At 45.0% G+C, this 19524-nt stretch overlaps 1 protein-coding gene across 1 annotated transcript in view; it reads right to left on the reverse strand.

The window, feature by feature from the left end:
• The window catches only part of LOC147659640 (von Willebrand factor A domain-containing protein 8-like), a gene marked incomplete at its 5' end in the record, with an annotated part of 1204277 nt that overhangs the window by 1040286 nt on the left and 144467 nt on the right, over positions 1-19524 (reverse strand). The window contains one exon of the mRNA XM_086951584.1: positions 10900-11031. Within this exon, the coding sequence (XP_086807710.1) occupies positions 10900-11031 (132 nt within the window). The remainder of the gene's footprint in view (positions 1-10899; positions 11032-19524) is intronic.

Here is a 19524-nt window from a genome sequence, read left to right on the forward strand (position 1 = left end):
GACCTAATTGGCAGTTGGCCGCGGCTCCCCACCATTATTTTTACCGGTGGGGGAAAGTAAGCCCGACCTCGGGAGTACTTCCAGCTGTCTCCCTGAAATTTATTGGGATGCGATGAAAGTTTTATAATCATATTTGTAACATAATGAAAAGTTAGCAGTTTAATAAAAGCTTTAATAATGGATTTAGTGAAATATGCTTTATCAAGTGTACCATAATCAGACAGATTGAAGCATTCCTGCCATCACCTTCTGTGAGTATGACACCTCCGAGCAGTCCAGGCATTTTAGCTAAAAGCTTTCGCTAGCCATGAGTTGCGAGAAATATTCAGCATAATAATGTAAACAAGCATTTACAATGCAATGGTTTCGCCTTTTGAAAAGTTTGAGCTATTGGCATTGTAAATGACAACATTTTTATTTATGTGTTAGTTTTGAAAACAGATAAATAATTGGCATTGTCATTTACAGTGCCAATAGCTTAATCTCTCGCAAATGCACACACAAACACACAGACCCCCCCCCCCCCCCCCCCCCCCACACAGAGAGCCCCACATGAAATCAAATGCTGTAGAATGCACTTGGTGGTGACTAAATGCATGTGCTGTCACCGACACACGGCTGTATATCTGTCCCTGTCTCCTTGGTGGGGTCTCTCTGATCCGGTATTGTGAACACAGCGCTCCTGGCAGGTTTGAGCTATCAGCCTGGCGTCCCTAGATGGCATCGGGGAGGAGGTTGAGACAGGGGACGGGGGTGGGACACAGGGCTACCAGGTCGAACGGTGCATACAGCATCCTCAGGAAGGGGCCTGGAGCGCAGTGGGGACAGGCGCCTGCAGCAGCTGCAGCGCACAGAACGTTGGAAACACTGATTCGTGCTGTGGCACTCTAGAACAGAAGCGTGTTAATGCATCCTCAATCAGGCGGGGTGTGTGCTGGCAAATGGGCACCTTCATCCCAGGCAGGAACCACCCCCCAATAATGCACTTTTTAACACCACAACCTCATCTGAACAATGAGGCAATCATTTAAAACACAAAACACAATAAAACGGTTATAAATTACAGTTTAAATTCAACTTTTAAATATAAAATTCAAAATGAAGAAAAGAGAAACGATTTTGTGGACTCATTAATTTCTAGAATTTGAAGAAAGAGAAAGGAGAGTCTTTTTTCATGTTTCCATTCTGATTCCTGAACAACGAGAATGAAAAAATTTGGGATATTCTATGAGCCAGGTGAGTACCCTAGTTCTTGCTCAGAACTCTGTGATCTTGACAAGCAGCTGTTATGAGAACAAGATAAAACAGATGTGAACTGTGGCTGTAATACGGCTCTGTCTATGAAACCCCAGTGCAGATATGGACCAATCAAAATGCAGCATTTTAGAAGCCCCAATTGTCTGAAGATGTTAATAAAACTGCTGTCTGATGGCTTATATCCATAAAGTGATGAATCCTGCAATGTTTTTTACATATAATTTAATTACTTTTGGATCAACTGCTCGATGTGCAGGTAGAATAGAAAAACAGATACGTGTCATTCATATTTCAATGAATAATATATTGCGATAGTTTAATGGCAAAAATAAATAATGCACAGCATTTAAAAAATGTACATGAAAAAAATGAATTGAATGATATTTAATAACTTTCTGCTCTTTTATTAATTGATCTATTTGTCAGATACATGTATTTCACTTGGAGTCATTTACTACAAAACAGAATTACATTAGTTTTTAGTATGCTAATATTACGATTGCTTAGTTGATGGCTTATGTCATGTCGCAAGACCCTGCAGTGAACCATAAAATGTAGATAAATGGAAAGCTAATTGTCAATCTTCCGTTTACTATACAAGAATCCCTAGTAGGTGAAGTGACCTGTCACTAATTTGCAGAAACCTCACAGATCTGCCTGAGAAACATTACTGAAGATTTCAGGCTCCCTACATGCCATTAGGCTCGTGGCGATACACTTATTAGAGTTACAATTTTGTCTGAAAACCCAACAAACTTTCAAATTGTGTAGTCCCATTCAGCAGGAAAAAGTGGGCTTCACAAATTAAGTTGTTTCCCTTTTTGGGGGTTTGAAGGTGGCAGTTGTGTGCTTAAAAGAGGTAGGGTATCTTATAAGAATGCAAGTGAGTTATAGTAAAATTAGTCTTGTTTATGGGCCGATGGACAGACAGATAATTTCATGAAATGTTATTGCTTTAAATGAAACAAATCAAGGTGAGGGGGGCAAAAGTTCAAGAAATGGATCTGTAAATCCCACATATAGACCGGAGCTAATAAAGCCCTAAAGTTAAAGATCTACTCCGTTGGAAACAAATGTCCCCATGCAAACAGACAGGGAACAACACGTTTTTAAACACTTATACAGTAAATGTAAGTATCTGAACCTCAGAGAGCACAGCATTCAGCAATAAACTAAGGGGGCTCAAAATAGAGTGCATGCACTAACCTATATTTCAGCCAAAGATCCGTATAGGGTTAGAGTACAGACAATTAAAATGGTTGGGAACCCAAACTACAACTGATTCTTTGGCATGCTACCGAGCACTCTAACTTTACACCTACTTAGAACAGGCATTTTCAATGCAATTGGTCTCGCATTTTAGGAGTTGATGATATTGACATCGTATATGGGAATGTTTTCTCTTTATGATTTTTTGTTTGCAGTGAAGTGATTATTTAGATTAAAAAAGTGCACACTATATCATAATATATGTTTTTATTTCAACCGTATAGTAAAGCTATGACTACAGCAACTGTTATCAGGTTCAAGGCAGGCATAAAACGACATATATCACTAGTACTGCACAAATGAAACAACTACGGCTAGGGCACCCAGTGTCCTCATAGTGCAAAAACCAACACAATATGAAACTAAGAGGGCAGCAATTGCTTAGGTCTGGTAGTGCCTCAGATTATGAATCAAACCGGTAAAGGAATGACATTAGCACCCATTAGCCATCCCAGATGCGACAGCAAAAGGCACACAAGCACTTTAAGATCCCTCTGGGTGACGTGTGCGCTCAAAAAAACCTTATGACTTATGACAATAAGTGGACACAAATTGCCATAAACGATTATCTGGCACTAGGATATTTGCGCGTCTTCTAGCTTGCAAATGGCAGACATTTTTGCCTTGCAGAGTGATTAGCTCTGGGCCCTACGGTGCCGAGCGCAGGAGGCGCAGTGCCCTTGTCAGACTCTTTATGGCAGAGCCCTAGTCTGGGGTTCCAGGGCCCACAAAGTGTTGTAGAGCAGCTATCAGAGAATCTTCCAAAAGGTGAAATGGCGGCCTCCTGCGAGGTCTCAACCCACGTCCAGAGTCCTCAACAATAGGGATTGGGACTGCCGCTCGCACGCCTCTCACAACACGGTGCAGCTGGTCTGGCTAATACTACAGCTGACCCTCTAAGCACAGAGTGGGAATACTCTCGGGATCTACACATGACCTCAGCAAGGTGGAGGAAATGTAATGAATGACTCACGCCGGCACTAAGTAACGTGAGTCGGCAAGACTAATGCACAACATAAAGCGTGGCGTCCTCTTAATTTAATATGCAGGCCGTCTACGGTTGATGGTATAGCCCGCTGCCCACTTAAATCCTTCTTTTTTTTTTTTAATCATCCAACTCAGGCCCCTTAGATCCTCGTTTGGGCATGGCACCTGCTAATTTATTATGCACAGGCTTCATATTGTAATAAGATGGACACAGTACTGACGTAAGCAGTGAGCAAACTTTACACTCATCTACAGCAACAAATGTTAAAGGGTACTGCGTGCTAGTTCCCATGGCCGTCTGAGAAGCGGGGCCATGATGATAGAAAGACAAACACAAAAGCGGAGGCCTGTGAAGCGCCTGTTATGAAGATATTCATATAAATATGAAAGCAGCAACCCATGAAGCTGGCGCCATGATGACAAAAAAATTAACATTAAAGCAGTGGCGGACGGCGGGAGGGGGCGGGAGAGGACACAAGGGGCGTGAGGGGGGCGGGAGAGAACACGAACGGCGGGAGGGAGGCGGGAAACGTGCCGGGGAAAAACACTCACGATGCCCGGGACAGCAGCAAGCACGGCCCGGCCGCATGATGATAGAAAGACAAACACAAAAGCGGAGGCCTGTGAAGCGCCTGTTATGAAGATATTCATATAAATATGAAAGCAGCAACCCATGAAGCTGGCGCCATGATGACAAAAAAATTAACATTAAAGCAGTGGCAGACGGCGGGAGGGGGCGGGAGAGGACACAGGGGGCGTGAGGGGGCGGGAGAGAACACGAACGGCGGGAGAACGTGCCGGGGAAAAACACTCACGATGCCCAGGACAGCAGCAAGCACGGCCCGGCCGGACCAGATTCGGGGGCGTTCCCGGCGTCGCGTGACGTCGGCAAAAGCCAAAGAATCTCGGGAACGCCCCCGAGTCTGCTCCGGCCATGACGGACGCCTCTCTGTTCCAATGGCTAGCCTCCATTTATGGAGCTAGCCAATGGGACAGGGGGGCGTATTCCAGAGTCCTTACTGTAATCAAGAGATTTCTCTGGAGGAGGAGCCTAAAGGCTCCGTTCCCCAGCGAAACCTAAAAAGGCAAACTACAAGCCCAAGAATGCACTACTAAAAGCTAAAAAAAGAGCAGCTATATCTGTGCCTGTTCGGTGACCCTTGCCCCTGCCTGCAGGGCCGGTCGCTCCACACACCGCGCAGCTCCCTCCTTGAGTGCCGGGACCCCTGACCCCCTCCGCTGCTGCCTCTCACAGCCTTGTGCCTGGACTGCTGTTCTGCCGGTTCTTTTCCTGTCTCCTTTGCCTGTGCCCCTGATCGTGTATTTTGCTGTGTTTTCTCCATTGTTTACTGTGTTTAACTTCTGTGCCCCTGATTGTGTTTTTGCTGTGCCTTCTGTGCCCCTGTATTCGCCGTCCTAGTGCCCTTCCCGCCGCTTCTCCCCCTCCCCGCCGCTGCTCCTCTGCAGCCCGCCCCTTTTTGCTTCTGTTACCCACCCATTGGCCACCCCGCTCCCACCTCCCAGCTGCTCCTCCCTCGCTCCGCTCCCCCCACTCTCCATTTATGGCAGAGTCTGCGCGTACCCGCAGCGGGCGTGCCAAAGTCAAGCCCGTCTGCACCCGTCCGCGCCTGGACCGCGCCCAGCGCCAGAACCCCTGGCCCCGGCCGGAGGCCAGCCCTCCCGCCAGACTTACGACGCCACCACCCTCAACGCACTCAACACCGGCCGGATCCCCGGCTGCTACCGAGCCACCCCAAGACGCACCCACGGACCCTTCACCTGCCGATCCTGCAAATTCTCCTGCATCCGGACCTATACTGCACCAACCAAGCCGAGCAACAGCAGCAATCACCTGAAGTGCATCCTGCTCAACAACCACTCTGTCCACAGACACGCCGTGGAACTCTGGAACCTACTCGACACCACATCTCCAGACGTCGCCTTCCTCACGGAAACATGGATGAACGCCCCTCAGCGCCCGACATCGCCATCGCCATCCCGGACGGATACAAGATCACCCGGAGGGACCGCGTCAACCAGACAGGAGAAGGCATCGCCATCGTCCACAAGAACACCATCCGCATCACGACCAACTCCGACGACACCCTCACAGCTGCCGAACATCTTCAATTCCAAATACACACCGACCCCAAGACCACACTCAGAGGCACCCTCATCTACAGACCCCCAGGACCTCGCACACAATTCAGCGATGACATCGCAGACTTCATCAGCCCACACACCCTCGCCTCCGCTGACTACATCCTCCTAGGGGACCTCAACTTCCACCTTGAGAACAAGAGCGACAACAACACCACCGCCCTGCTGGACAACCTCGCCAACCTAGGACTCAAGCAACTAGAGAACACCCCCACCCACTACGCTAGACACACGCTGGACCCAGTCTTCTCCTCCAGCAAGCACATCTCTTTCAGCCACTCCACTGGACAGACCACAGCTGCGTCCACTTCAGCTTCAGAAGAAACAGGACTCACCGCCACCGCATCAGGCTCCCCGCAGGAGCTGATACAAGATCACCACCGACCAGCTCACCACATCCCTGAGCCAGAACCCTCCCGCCAGCTCAACGGACCCCAACCAAGCAGCCAACAACCTGACACAGTGGATCACCAACTGCGCCGACGACCTCGCACCTCTGAAAAACCATACCAGCAGGCCCGGCAGCAAGAAAGCCTCCTGGTTCAACGCCGACCTCAAGACCTACAAGAAGAACTGCCGCATCCTCGAGAAAGCCTGGCGCAAAGACCCGACTACACACAACATGACCACCCTCAAGCACGCCTCCCGCAAACACCACCAGCTGATCTGCACCACCAAGAAGACAGCATTCAAGGAACGACTAGACAACAACGCACACAACAGCAAGGAACTCTTCAGCATCGTCAAAGAGCTCTCCAATCCCAGCGCCGGAAACAACGACATCACCCCATCACAAGACCTCTGCGACTCACTCGCCTCGTTCTTCCACAGCAAGATCGCCGACATACACAACAGATTCGGCGCACAGACCACGCACCCAACCACCGAACCGACGCCCCCCACCACCACCCTCCGCGCCTGGACCCCGATCATCACCGAAGAGACCATCCACACGATGATCACCATCCACTCTGGATCTCCAACCGACCCATGCCCCCACCACGTCTTCAACAAGGCCGACTCCGGGACATCATCAACTGCTCCTTCGACACCGCCACCTTCCCGGAGAGCTGGAAGCATGCCGAACTCAGCGCCCTCCTGAAGAAACCTTCAGCAGATCCCACCGACCTCAAAAACTACCGCCCCATCTCGCTCCTCCCTTTTACTGCCAAAGTCATCGAGAAGACCGTAAACAGACAGCTTGCCGCCTTCCTCGAGACAAACGGTCCCTCGACCACTCGCAGTCCGGCTTCCGGGCCAACCACCGCACCGAGACCGTCCTCATCGCAGCCACTGACGACATCCGTGCCCTGCTCGACAACGGGGAAACAGCGGCCCCCATCCTCCTGGACCTCTCTGCATCGTTCGACACTGTCTGCCACCGCACCCTAGTACAGCGCCTAAAGAACATCTGCGGCGTACCTAACTCTTGTTGCACAGGAAGCTTTACTGCGCCATAAATTTCATTCATATGCACCTGTTTGCTTAAATTGATGCACTCCTATTTTCCGACGAGACTGTGGGCCACTGCACATTCATTTAACTTGTCCCTTTCAAACTCGACTTGTCAAATTAAACCCGTTAATGAGCGTGCAGTGATTCAGCCCTCTTACCTACTTCGATCTTGTGAAGAGGGTCGTCTGAGGCACGGCAGAACACGGCGGGCAGCAGTAACGTTGGACAGTCATGCTGTGTATACGGAGGCTACGTCTGTGAAAGCAGGCAGGCGCAATGGCGGCATTGCGCTCCTGGGCCAAACCCCAGATTATGCAGGTGGCATTTGTAACTCCCCCCGTGAGTTGGGCTGGCTGGAATAAGCTTCACTTGCTGTATTTAGGTAAACGTCAAAAGACTCATATTTTATTGCCCCACATTCTCACAACATGATTATAAGCTTGCTCAGCACACTGCCACCGCTACCTTTCCCTCATCGTGCGCGGTGCCCCCGGCTACTCCTAACGGCGCACCAGGGTGCCGCGGCGCACACTTTGGGAACCACTGGGATACGGTAATGCTTGAGCAGTGACCCTGCATACCAGTAGGTGGCACTGGTCAGCTACATGTCGGCGAAGTCCCCGCTGGAAGTGACATGCACGATGCCTATATAGCCGCCACCCCAGAGGGCTGACATCAGTATATTTTCATGACTTTTCAACACTAGAAGCGAGGAGCTGCGAAGAATGCTGATGGACTTGTGTGCATCACAATGGGCATCAACAGCGTGACTCTATGCAGAAATCAGATCTCGGAGTGGGAATGATGGGAGGTTCTGTAAGATAAGCAGATTCCTTACCTTAGAATAGCTACCCAAGCAATACCTCCCCGGAGGTGGGTCTGCAAACAGATTAGACGAACAAGTCCTGTAGGACTGAATGGGCAAAGTACCCGCCATTATGGACCTGACCGTCCAGGCACTAGTGCTTGGTGACATGTGTAAGGATGTCTACATTGCTGCCTGACAGATGTCTGGGACAGGGACTCCATGAGCTAATGCAGTGGTTGCAGCCTTTGCTCTGGTGGAATGAGTACGCAAACCCTCAGGGGTTTTCTTTTTGGAAAATGTGTAGCAGATCTTCATGCAGAACACTATTTATTGTGAGATGGTGCATTTCTGCACAGCCTTTCCTTTCTTTGCCTCGAATTACCCAACAAACAGTTGGTCATCCACCCAGAACTCTTTGGTTCGATCAATATAGAATGACAACGCTCTTTTGGCTACAGATGGTGGAGTCTCTCCTCTTCTTTAGAAAGGTGAGGTGGAGCAAAGAAAGTGGCAACGTGAACCATTACAACGTAAGTCGTTTCAATAACTTGCTGTAGGGGGTGCACTGGTGTTGGATTTAGAATCCAACAACTTCCCTGCTGTTGCACAAACTGGAGTATGAACAGTAAATTCTACCATTCCTAAGCCCAGCACGTCCTCTACAGCAGGTCCTTGAAATGACTTGCGATGTAATAGTTTGTGTTGTAACAACGCGGCCGAAAGGCATGCGATGTAACGCATGCGAAGTAAAAGTATATATTTGGCCCCATGTGATTACCAGTGGCTAAGATTAATTTAAGCATTCCATCTAACACTGTTTTGTATACTCAACATGAAAAGAAGTCACAACCTTTGGCAAAAAGGTCACCGTGGTCCTCAAAACCACTTTATCCAAAAACAAGGTGGTGTAAGGTGGCTGAACCAAGATAGCTTGCAGGTCACTGATGGGATGAGCCAAAGTTACCACAACCAGGAACACAGTCTTCAGAGTAAGGAGACAAAATGGACAGTTGTGCATTGGTTCAAAAGTGGGAGGAAGGTGAGGCTCAAAATGAGATCCCATGGGGAATCACAAAGCGTTAAGGGACTAAACATACATTGCAAATCTTTGTGAAACCCTGTTTTGAAAAAGGATAGATGGTCAGACAAATGTCAAGAGGCCGTCAGGGGGGAAAAATAACCTTTAGCGGTGCCCAATGCAAGCCGTTGCTGGGTCGGGGTTAAAAACAACGAGACATCCAACAGTTGCACCAGTAAGGGCCCATATTGCGGGTGCTACATCAGGCCAAAATATAAATTCAAAATATTTTCTCTAAACTTATCATGTAAAGAGTCCTTATAGTGTTGCCCAAACAACACTTGAGGAATAATAAAGAGCAAGACAAAGTTTAAGTATTTTCAGCCTTTGCTGGAGATAATGGTTATAGTCATATGATTTGCAAAGGGTACACTGTGGAAGAGAGTTTTCAGCAAAACTGAAATGAACCCTTACAATTAAGGTGTTGGTCAGTTACCGGTCTGCTAGGAAAATGTTCCAGAACAAGTGCCTTCTCGGTAATTAAATAATGCTCTAATGTTTATATGAGAAGGCTATTTGTTTAGAGGACTTGTGCTAAAGAAATGACAACACCTGAAACTAACAATTAAAAAAGGATAGAAGAATTCTATATGGTACTATTTACCAATTCGCCATCTTATCCCTCATCTTCAATAGGGCAGGCGCATAATGTACGAAAGGGCCTGGGGAACCGTGCTGGCAACTGGAGGCCACAGATGCAGGCAGGATCAACCCACCCAACTAACCACTCACTACTAACCAAAGGTGTCTGCAAAGGCTCGAAAGATCTGCCACAAATTACTGGTTAACAGAGGACCTTCCCGAGAGCAAAATTCAGGCCGAAACATGTTGATCACTCTCTGCCTTTTAACCGTGCCCTGTGAGGTCAACAATTAAACTTTAGACCGACAAGAAGCAACTTTAACATCACTTCCTTTCTCCCTCAGCACTTTTCTTTTACACCTCATACAATCCACCTTCATAGGGGATACCATTCTATTACATCCTCTTAGGAGCTTCCCTCTGAGGAGGGTTGTGGCCCATTTAAGCATCCTACCTAGTGTGAGGAGGACCTGATAATGAGGCATTCCATCTCACTGTAGGTGGGGGCAGCATTCGTCCAAAAAAGAAAAAAAAACTGTTCCAGCACACTTTGACCAGGAGTATTTATGTGTTAAAATATTAGTTTAGCAGGAACACTCCATTACCTGACGATATTTTACCCCAAGGTATTGTTGTACTAGAGGACTCAAACAAAGTCCCCCTGCAGCTCACTAATAATCACATACCGTGGACAAAAGTATGCTGTTACCACTAAAGAATATTTGCAACACAGGGTATCTTGATAAATCTCAAAAATAACATCTTATTATGGCAATCAAATAAAGGAGAACTATAATCCCATCTAACCAGACAGCTGTCTGGTTCCCATACTCTTCTTCTCCACATCTGTTCCCTCCCCATAACCCATAACATCAGGGCGTGAAGCGACAACCAGCATACCAAATGGAATGGAGAACTTAAAGAAAAACTACTAACGCAATAAAGGGACCAGCATTGCTAATCACTGCTCCCAGCATACCACAAATTATACTGATGCATGCCTATCTCTCACATTTCCTCATCCATTACACCGCCAAGCTCCACATCACAAAATAGGATAACAGCACCTTAGTGGTCCGCACGCATGACATGGGAAGACTTTCAACAGAGTTTAAAAGCAAAGGCAATGCACTTCCCACCTCACACCCACATAGTGTAGATTGCGATCCATGTGGCGAAGAGCCACATAGGATTAGTATTTACTATATAAGTTCTTCAATACAATAACCCATCACTGGTCTCTTAAAATGCAACACAGAGATATCACAGTACAAAAATGTTTCAACAATGTAAATATTATTACCTGGATGGAATTTGCTTTGTCAGCAATTTGGACTTTTACAACAGCCTGCAGGATCTCACTATCAGGTAATCTTTCGACTTGCAAAATCTTGTGTGGAACAGGAGAAGTGCTAGTATCCTGAAGCTCAAATCTCTAAAAAAGAATACAACAAACAGCAGTATGTTAGTCCTTTGGGGATGTTAGCATTACAAACCCACACTTTATCTAATCGGATAGAGTACACTGAATAACAAAGTATGCAATAAGGCTGTTTCACATTTTCCTTAGTCCATTTCACAATCCATTATGCTGGATGCCAATCACCCTCCAGTTCGGAATTATTTCTGCAGAATACCTCAAGATGAGAAATTATGCCTTAATTGCAAACCCCTGACATGGACAAAAAAATACAATTAATTAATTAGTGTCAACTAATCACCTACAAAGGGTAACTCATTTTTATTTTGTTACCCTGGGTGTTAGACCAGGCATCGTTGGTGTCGTCTTGCCCCAAACGTTTTGCCTCCAACCCTCCTGTTTTCTGAATTGGTTTTTGTTGGCATTTGGCCTCTGTGCATTTTACCACTGCTAACTAGTGCTAAAGTGCTTGCGCTAAAGGAAGGTACTAAAGGCACATAGGGCAAGGTGCATTGGGTTTAAATGTTACAAGTCTGAGTACTGAAAAGCTCCTAAATCTGCTTTTCACTACTGTAAGGCCTACGTCTCCTATTGGATAATATTGGGCTATCTATTTATGTTTAATAATGTAAACTTTTGATTGAGAGCAAGTAGACGTGCCCTAACCATGTTTGTGCCTCTGCAAGAGGCTGTGGATCCCTCTGCTACTAAGGCTTGTGTATTCCTGCCAGACAATGAGACAAAAGGGACTGGTGTAAGCAGAATGGCCCAGCCTGCCTCAATAGCTCGGTTGGAGCAGTTCACTGCCCCACTTAAGCTTCAAAGGGTTTGCTTCCAGCAAACAAAAAGGAACCTGACACTATTCTTTTGTCACCTCAGATTCCTTGGAGTCTTGGCAGGAGAAGGAAAGAACGTTTTAGAACAAGATGTGGAGGTAGTATAGAGAATAACCCCAATTCAAAGCCTGGAACCAGGTATAACTACTGAACTTCCAGAGCCACTCTTCAGTACTCTCCTGGACCTGTAGACATTACAGAAAGACTGACCTCTTTCCCCACAGGTCTGTCCTGCTGCTACCAGCAGACTGCCTTGCTGCCTGCCTTACTCCCAGGAGGATTACTCTGCTGAGTGATGCTTGTCCTGCTCTCCGAGAAGGAAGACTGAACCTGCTCCCTTCATTCCAGGCTAACATTAGTAACTCCAATAGTCAGTTGGCTGACCTCCTGTTCTAGGCTACCAAGACACAACAAGCTCTAGAGGCCTCCTTGCAACTGCGTAGCTGACCTGCTGCAACAGAACCTACCTTGACTTGTCTGAGCCCTGCAGGCCTCTAATAGAGTAAGTACCCTGATCCTCAAAATGTGCCCTGGACTCTTGGCTGGCATAAGAGTGCCCTCCTCTACAAAACAATGTGAAATCTTGAAGTTTTAGGCTCTTCACGATGGTGAACAGGCCAGTTCGTGCCAGGACTCTGTCGTCCTCAACAATCGCCAACGCGAAGCTCCGGTGAACAAGACTTTTCACAGCAACAGCTACCAACAACAGGCAGTGCACAATCTGTACTTCATACTAAGCAATGACAGCACACATTGCCCGCAACACCAATCTCCAGCAATGACCATCTGCGATACCCAACCAGATCTTCGTACTACAGTGATGACCATCCAGAACGCCAAGCCTGCTCTTCGCGCTACAGTGACGATCATCCACAGCCCTCTCTCTGCTCCTCACGGCATTCTCCACAGCAAACAGAACTCTTTGTGCCAGACTTTGAGAAGGTAACTTTTTTTAGTGGGAACTAACCTGGTCCCTGTATCCAGCCCCTGCCCCATCATGGGTGGTCTAACGTTGTGACTTTCTCCCAGTCTAGATTGAGCAGATGAGCATGAGTGCCAGTTTCTCCTTTTAGGTGCTATAGCTACCTGAAACGTCAAAATGGAATATCTCCAGTTGTACTGATTGGATTTTTTTAGTTATATATAATCTTGCCACAGAAAGACACAAGGTAACCAAAAGTGATACAAAAAGAAAATAGCCACTCTAGCTTAAACTCAGGGGAAAAGCAAGTGTCTTTACAAAATTTCAAAAGAGAATCACCTTCACTGGGTAAATATTTTGCCTATCCTTTAACTTTTTCTTAAACCTGGTACAATACCATGTTGCCTACGGTGCCTGATGCAAAAGTTCTAATGAACATTTGCAGCCTTATCAACCATTTCCGAACACTCACACAAATTACCATCTGATTATGAAATCATGTACACACACATTCATTAGATTTTGGAACCTTTTCTTTTGCCCCTCAACCTGTTACCCTTAATGGTCTGGATGTAAATAGGGTCTAGCCATTAAACCACATGGAGCATGATAACAATCTCCTCAGAATAGCTCAAATGATGGAAGATGGCAGATGTGCCTCCATGAGCAGGACAGTCAATAGTAAGGAGTTAAAAGCTAACCATGATGCCAGGAAGGCAGCCATAGTCCATTTTGTAACTGAACACTTGGGATCACATATCCTAAGTGTACCGGCTGCAGGTAAAGCGTAGAGTGGAATTCAAGGTTCTGTATTGACCTCATCTTGCCCTGGACAATCAAGCGCCCATGTGGCTTTGAACAGCAATATCTAGACAGTTCAGGCCACTCTAATCAGCCAAGCACATGGCCCTCAGAATCAATGGCAATGACAGATGGCAGGTCTGTGGCGTAAAAGAGACGTATCCTTACATTAGAACATCAATACACAGAAAATGTAAAAACTAAACCCATTGTCAATCATTACACTTTTGGGGAGAAATAGTTTTAGTCATTTGAAAATGTGTTTGGGTGGACGAAAGCAAGGTGAAACAAAACACTGAAGAAGCTTTGGGTAGCCCAGGGCTTACTGTTTATTATAATATTTAATTAGTAATAAGAAAACATACTTCAATTTTCACAATGGCTTGAGTTTGATGCAAAACCAACTGTATTATAGTAAGTAGTTGAAGATCTAAACAATCTGCTGCTCTGTGCATTATCGTGCTGCTCTATGCACTACCTTTGTGAAAGAGATACTTTCTTCCTTTGGTGGACTTGGTGGAAATTCAAGCTCAGTTTCTGAAGCGGTTTAAACCACTGGAATTCAGCATGTCTAAGTAAAATCCTTTTTTCTGTGTAGTGAGGGTGGAGTACATTGTCTGCCTCCTCCTCATCATCAAAGTAACGGGAAGCATATTGTATGCCCTGGACCATATCAGAGTCGATTGGGAAAAGGGGCTCCAGCCTGTAGTAATACTGGTGTCGGGAAAAAAGGCTAAGAGTCTGGCGCAATGCAAATTCCTAGGGCAACTCAAACATAATATACAACATAACTATAAGCTTTCTCTGACATGAGGAAGGACAGAAATAAACTGTGTCTATTGCTATGTACAAAATTAATTTTTAATGAAAAATAGATAATAAATATGGGCTAGATGTAGGTAGAATAGATTTACCGATTTTTAATTACAGAATTTTACCGATTCGGTAATTAAAAATCGGTAAATCTAAGGGGTGGGTATGTAGGTATTCCAGATGTGCTGGAATACCGATTCGGAAGAAATCAGTATTTACCGATTCGGTAAATACCGAATCGGTAATGCCCATTCATTCCTATGGGCTTTGAAGCCCATAGGAATGAATGGGCATTACCGATTCGGTATTTACCGAATCGGTAAATATCGAAATTCACAAGGGTGCAGGGGGTGTCACTTTGACACCCTCTGTGCGCCATGTGGCACACAGACATGCCCTAAGGGCATGTCTGTCTGTCACATGGCTAGGTGTGCATGCACACATGTGCATGCACACCTGAATTCGGTATTTTAACACCCAATAGGATTGGGTGGTAAAATACCGAATTTGTAGGGCCTTTGGGACTCACCGAATCGGTAAAAATACCGATTCTGTAAATTTACAGAATCTGTAAAATCTGCCCCCCTACATCTCAAGATGCCAAATACCGGTCGGAAACGGCCGAATTCGGCCGTTTCCGACAGGTATTTGCCACCTACATCGGGCCCTATATGTACAAATCCAATATGAAACAATCCACAACTGTGTCATCATTCCCTCTTGTTGCACACTATTCATTCCCAACAATCAGATTGTATACATAAAAGGCAAATAATGTGTAGGACAGATATCCATGAATTTGTCATATGTATAATCATATCGTCTCTTTGATGATTTGTGATTAGATCATTGATAATGTTGGCCTTAGATTCAAATTAATATATAGAGTTAAAACTCGTGTCTGTGTCAATGAGTGGCTGCAACCCGGATGGTAGGGGTCTGGCACAGTCACTAAAGAATTCGCCTTGGTAATCTCATAGTATGCCATAGGTTAGATGTATCCATCAGAAATAAAATGCAATCTTCGCATAGACAAGTGATAACACTGGGAAGGGACTATGGAACGTATTGACTCGAGAGGTCTGAATTTACTGCATTGTCAACAAAAAAAAGCAGGCCCAGGTGAAATATATATCACCAATCATAGTGCTTTAATGAAATGTTAGTTTACCTTTCTTGTTGCCTCTATAAAAATACGTCATGAATGTGGTGGAAAATGTGATTAAACAAATACTAGAAAAATAACAATGCAACCAAACAGAACTGATTTATTGTGCAACAAGAAAGTAGGAGAATCAAATTACAATGAGAACTTAAACCCTAATAAAGGGATTAAGAGTAAGGTGTTGCATAAGATAAAAATTCCAGACACAACAGAAAAACAATACTATAAAAATTGATGCTATGGTATTAAGTATAAACATGTATGTAACTATGAACGAATTCATATTTTATTTCATTTGGTAATGTAGATCAACATACGCTTAACTATTTTTCACAACAAGTGCCATTTTTGTGTTTATTTGTTTTAAAGAATCTTATTTTTATAAGATTAATTTGGAGTATTTTGCAAGAAATGCCAAAAACCACAGGTGCGAAACACCTGTTCGCATTTCTGTGGTCTGGAGAGTGTTATTAAATTGATGAAGAATTCAAGTCTCCATTAATTATGCATACGGTCTGTGACCACATGAGTCGGTAAATGGTTACATTGCGCGCGTGCGGGTAGAGTAAAGGAACTTGACGGAACTGCGTGTTGATACCTAGTTCCTTTACTCTACCCGCACGCGCGCCATGTAACCATTTACCGACTTATGCGGTGACAGACCTCATGCATAATTAATGAAGACTTCTGGTATCAACTTACCCTGGGCTAGCTGAAGAATACGCTTTGGCCCACGGAATACGGTTCCCTTCTAAACGCGCTGTTGCTGGTATATTGCGAATACTCCCCATATACACCAGTTCCACTCAAGCAAAATAATTCAACCTGACAGTGGGTCTTATCTATTGCTATCATGCTCATCACGTGGAATTCAACACCACCACAATTGGCTGTCCTACTCCTCTGTTCTGAAGAAGACCCGATGTAACATTAGTCTAGTAATGCACGTTCCTGGGTCGAAACGTTAACGCCTCATCCCAATCTATGCCCTACGCTCTCCTTGCCCTAATGTAGAAAAAGGACTCTGTTTAGGGGATTTGAGATTATTTTATTTAGGGACGGATGTTAACTGATTCATACATTGTACATATTGTTTTATAATCTATACACTGTATATATGGTATTCACTTTTTCACTTTGTCACTTCTTGATCACGTATTCACTTTTAAGTCATGCATTTGTATTTTCAATGAAAGATATGTCTATGTGACGGCCTTGCATATAGAAAAAAGAATAAGACACTATTCTTGTAAATCAAATAATAATTATCTTGGTGTGTTTCCTGATACATATTCACTATGGAACGCTAAGTAATTGGTTTTCCAGACAGAACCATTTGTGGTTCATGTCATAAACGCCAAGGTTCTGAGCGACACAGGGTTACCCCTTTACATTTCATATGTTCATGCCCTGACAGAGGGCAGCAGATGTCTACAGAGCACCCCATTTGATGATTCTGGCCAGTGTATAATACATGTCAAAGATCATTTAATAGTGTTGCCCCTGCAAGGCAGCCAAGCACAGCAGGGTTCAGCCTAGCTTAAGAGATTCATAAAAACAAGTATCTGAAGAGCCCAGCTTCTTCTGCCAATTACCCCTATGCTTCTCGAGATCACCCTGTAGAAAGGAGCTCAAAACACAAGATATTTAGCTGATTGTACAATCCAAACTACTCCTTAGCAATTCCATAAGAGCAGCTTTAGCAAAACTCTTGGACCCCCTCCTTTCTGAAAAAGGGAATTGCAAATCTGTAAGTATTAAAAAAAAAATCCTTCTGATTGATACCGAAATCAGCCCGGGATTCCTCAAATGAAGCTATTCTTTCACCAACATAAAAATCCCCTAGTCAGTTTCTTAAGCACCCGGCCCTCCCAGCCAAGCATATACGAGTCCTGAAAAATTCCAGGAAGTGCTGGATTTTTCTGTAATCGGATATAGAAACTGAATCTACAGAGCCCCATCTTTCTCCTCAGAGTTGCCCAGATCTCAAACAAGGACCGGAGGATGGACCTTCTTGTAATAGATGGATTCAACAAACCTTAAAAAACAACTTCTGGCCTATTCCCCAAGTAACAGCTCATGTATGGGTGGAACATTTCCTTCAGCCACCGTTCGTCCGTGTCCCCCACAATGAGAGACAGCATATATTGCAGCGCAGCAGCCCACTTTCAGAATAAAACATGTGGGACAACCCATCCCATTCTGTCCTTAGGGAGTGTCATATATAGGAGACCATCTGTTTTCTGCATATGACCAGATAGATCTGCATACCAAGTCATTAATTATTTTAAACTATCAATACTCTAACACGAGAGGGGTTGCCCTAAAAAACATACAAGACCTTAGGTAAAAATAAAATGTTTACAAAATTGCTATGGCCAACAATTGACAAATGCAGAATATCCATCTTCCATAGATCACTTTTTGCTCTCTGAATAACGGGGGACAAAGTGGATTCCACTATCTCATCCAATTCTGCTTCTATGCTAACACCCAAATACACGCCTTTCTCAACAATTCATGTATCGGTTAGCTGTATTTGTCTATTGACCACCAACTTGGTTTGGTTCAGATTCAGGGAATAGCCAGAGAATTTCCTAAAAGCCAAGGCCTCGTTTTCTATCTCCTACAGTGCCTCACCAGTGTCACTATTACAATATTGTCAGAGTAAGCAAGAACCTTAGTATTCCAACCATGGAATTGCAGAGGTATAATTTGTATGTTGGATTTAAGTTTCCGAATCAAAGAGTCTATATATAAAGCAAATAGCAGAGGGGAGCAGGTACACCCCTGCCTTGTGCCTCTCTCAATTTGTATTTGACCAGACTGCCTCCCCATAATCTGAAGCCTGGCAGTAGGATTGCGATAAACTGCATGAACAGCCTTAATGTAGCTAGTTTCAATTCCATACCAGCTTAATACTGTCCATACGTATCCACAGGATACCTTGTCAAATGCTTTTTCCTTATCTAAAAGGGCTAATGTGATTGGATCATTAGAGACTGCAGCCGCACCAAAGAGCGCTATAACTCGACAAGTATGATCTTTAGTCCCCCTCCCCGGAATAAAGCCCTGCTCTCTCGGAGGGGCCACTTTGCAAATAATCTGACTTAGCAGTGTGGCCAAAACTTTAGAATATAACTTAGTGTCATTGTTGAATAAAGTAATTGGTCTTAAAGACCCGGAGTCTTGCAGGGGCTTTCCGTTTTTCAAAAACGCCACTATATTAGCCAAGGACCAAGAGTCCGGTGCCTTTTGCCCCTTTTACACTTGTAAATATGTCTCGAGCAAATCAGAATCAAAAGTGGTGAAAAAAACTTTCTAAAATTCTACCGGGATCTTCTTGACTCCACCAGCTTTCCCTAGACTGCAGATCTTTAAAAGCCGCCTGGATTCTCTCTCCAGTAGTTGGGGCTTCTAAAAAAAAAATCAGATCTTCAGAGCTTATCCTGCCTACTAAGATTGAATCCACATAATCCAAAATGCTTTCCTCCTCTGGCACACCCTCAGGACCATAGAGGCCCTCAAAATACACTCGAAGCACCTCCTGGATCTCCTCTGGATCAGTAGCAGAATCGACCCAGTAATCCCGGACTCCAACAATCTCCTCCTGGGCCACTTTTTGCCTAGTGCGTACTGCCAGGACATGTCCAACCAGCTCACTGTATTCATAACACTCCCGCCTCCAACCCAGATCCTTTTCTGCTTTTCTTTTCGCAGAGATGTCATTAATAGTAGCTTTAGCTAATGTAAGTTTAAACTGAGCTCTCTCCAGATCCGCGCCTTCTGAAACAGCCATAATAAGTGCCTCAGCTTTCCCAAGTTCACTGTATAACTCCCTCATAAGCGGATTTTGTCTTTTCTGACAATGCAACTAAAGTGTTTCACCCCACGCCAGCCTTAAAAGCATCCCCACTACTCCAGTCAAAACCTCTCTCGGTTACGTTCCAAGAATTTAGGAATCCAGTTAG

The sequence above is a fragment of the Lissotriton vulgaris genome, unplaced genomic scaffold (assembly GCF_964263255.1).
Source record: "Lissotriton vulgaris unplaced genomic scaffold, aLisVul1.2 SCAFFOLD_293, whole genome shotgun sequence".
Taxonomy (NCBI): Eukaryota; Metazoa; Chordata; class Amphibia; order Caudata; family Salamandridae; genus Lissotriton; species Lissotriton vulgaris.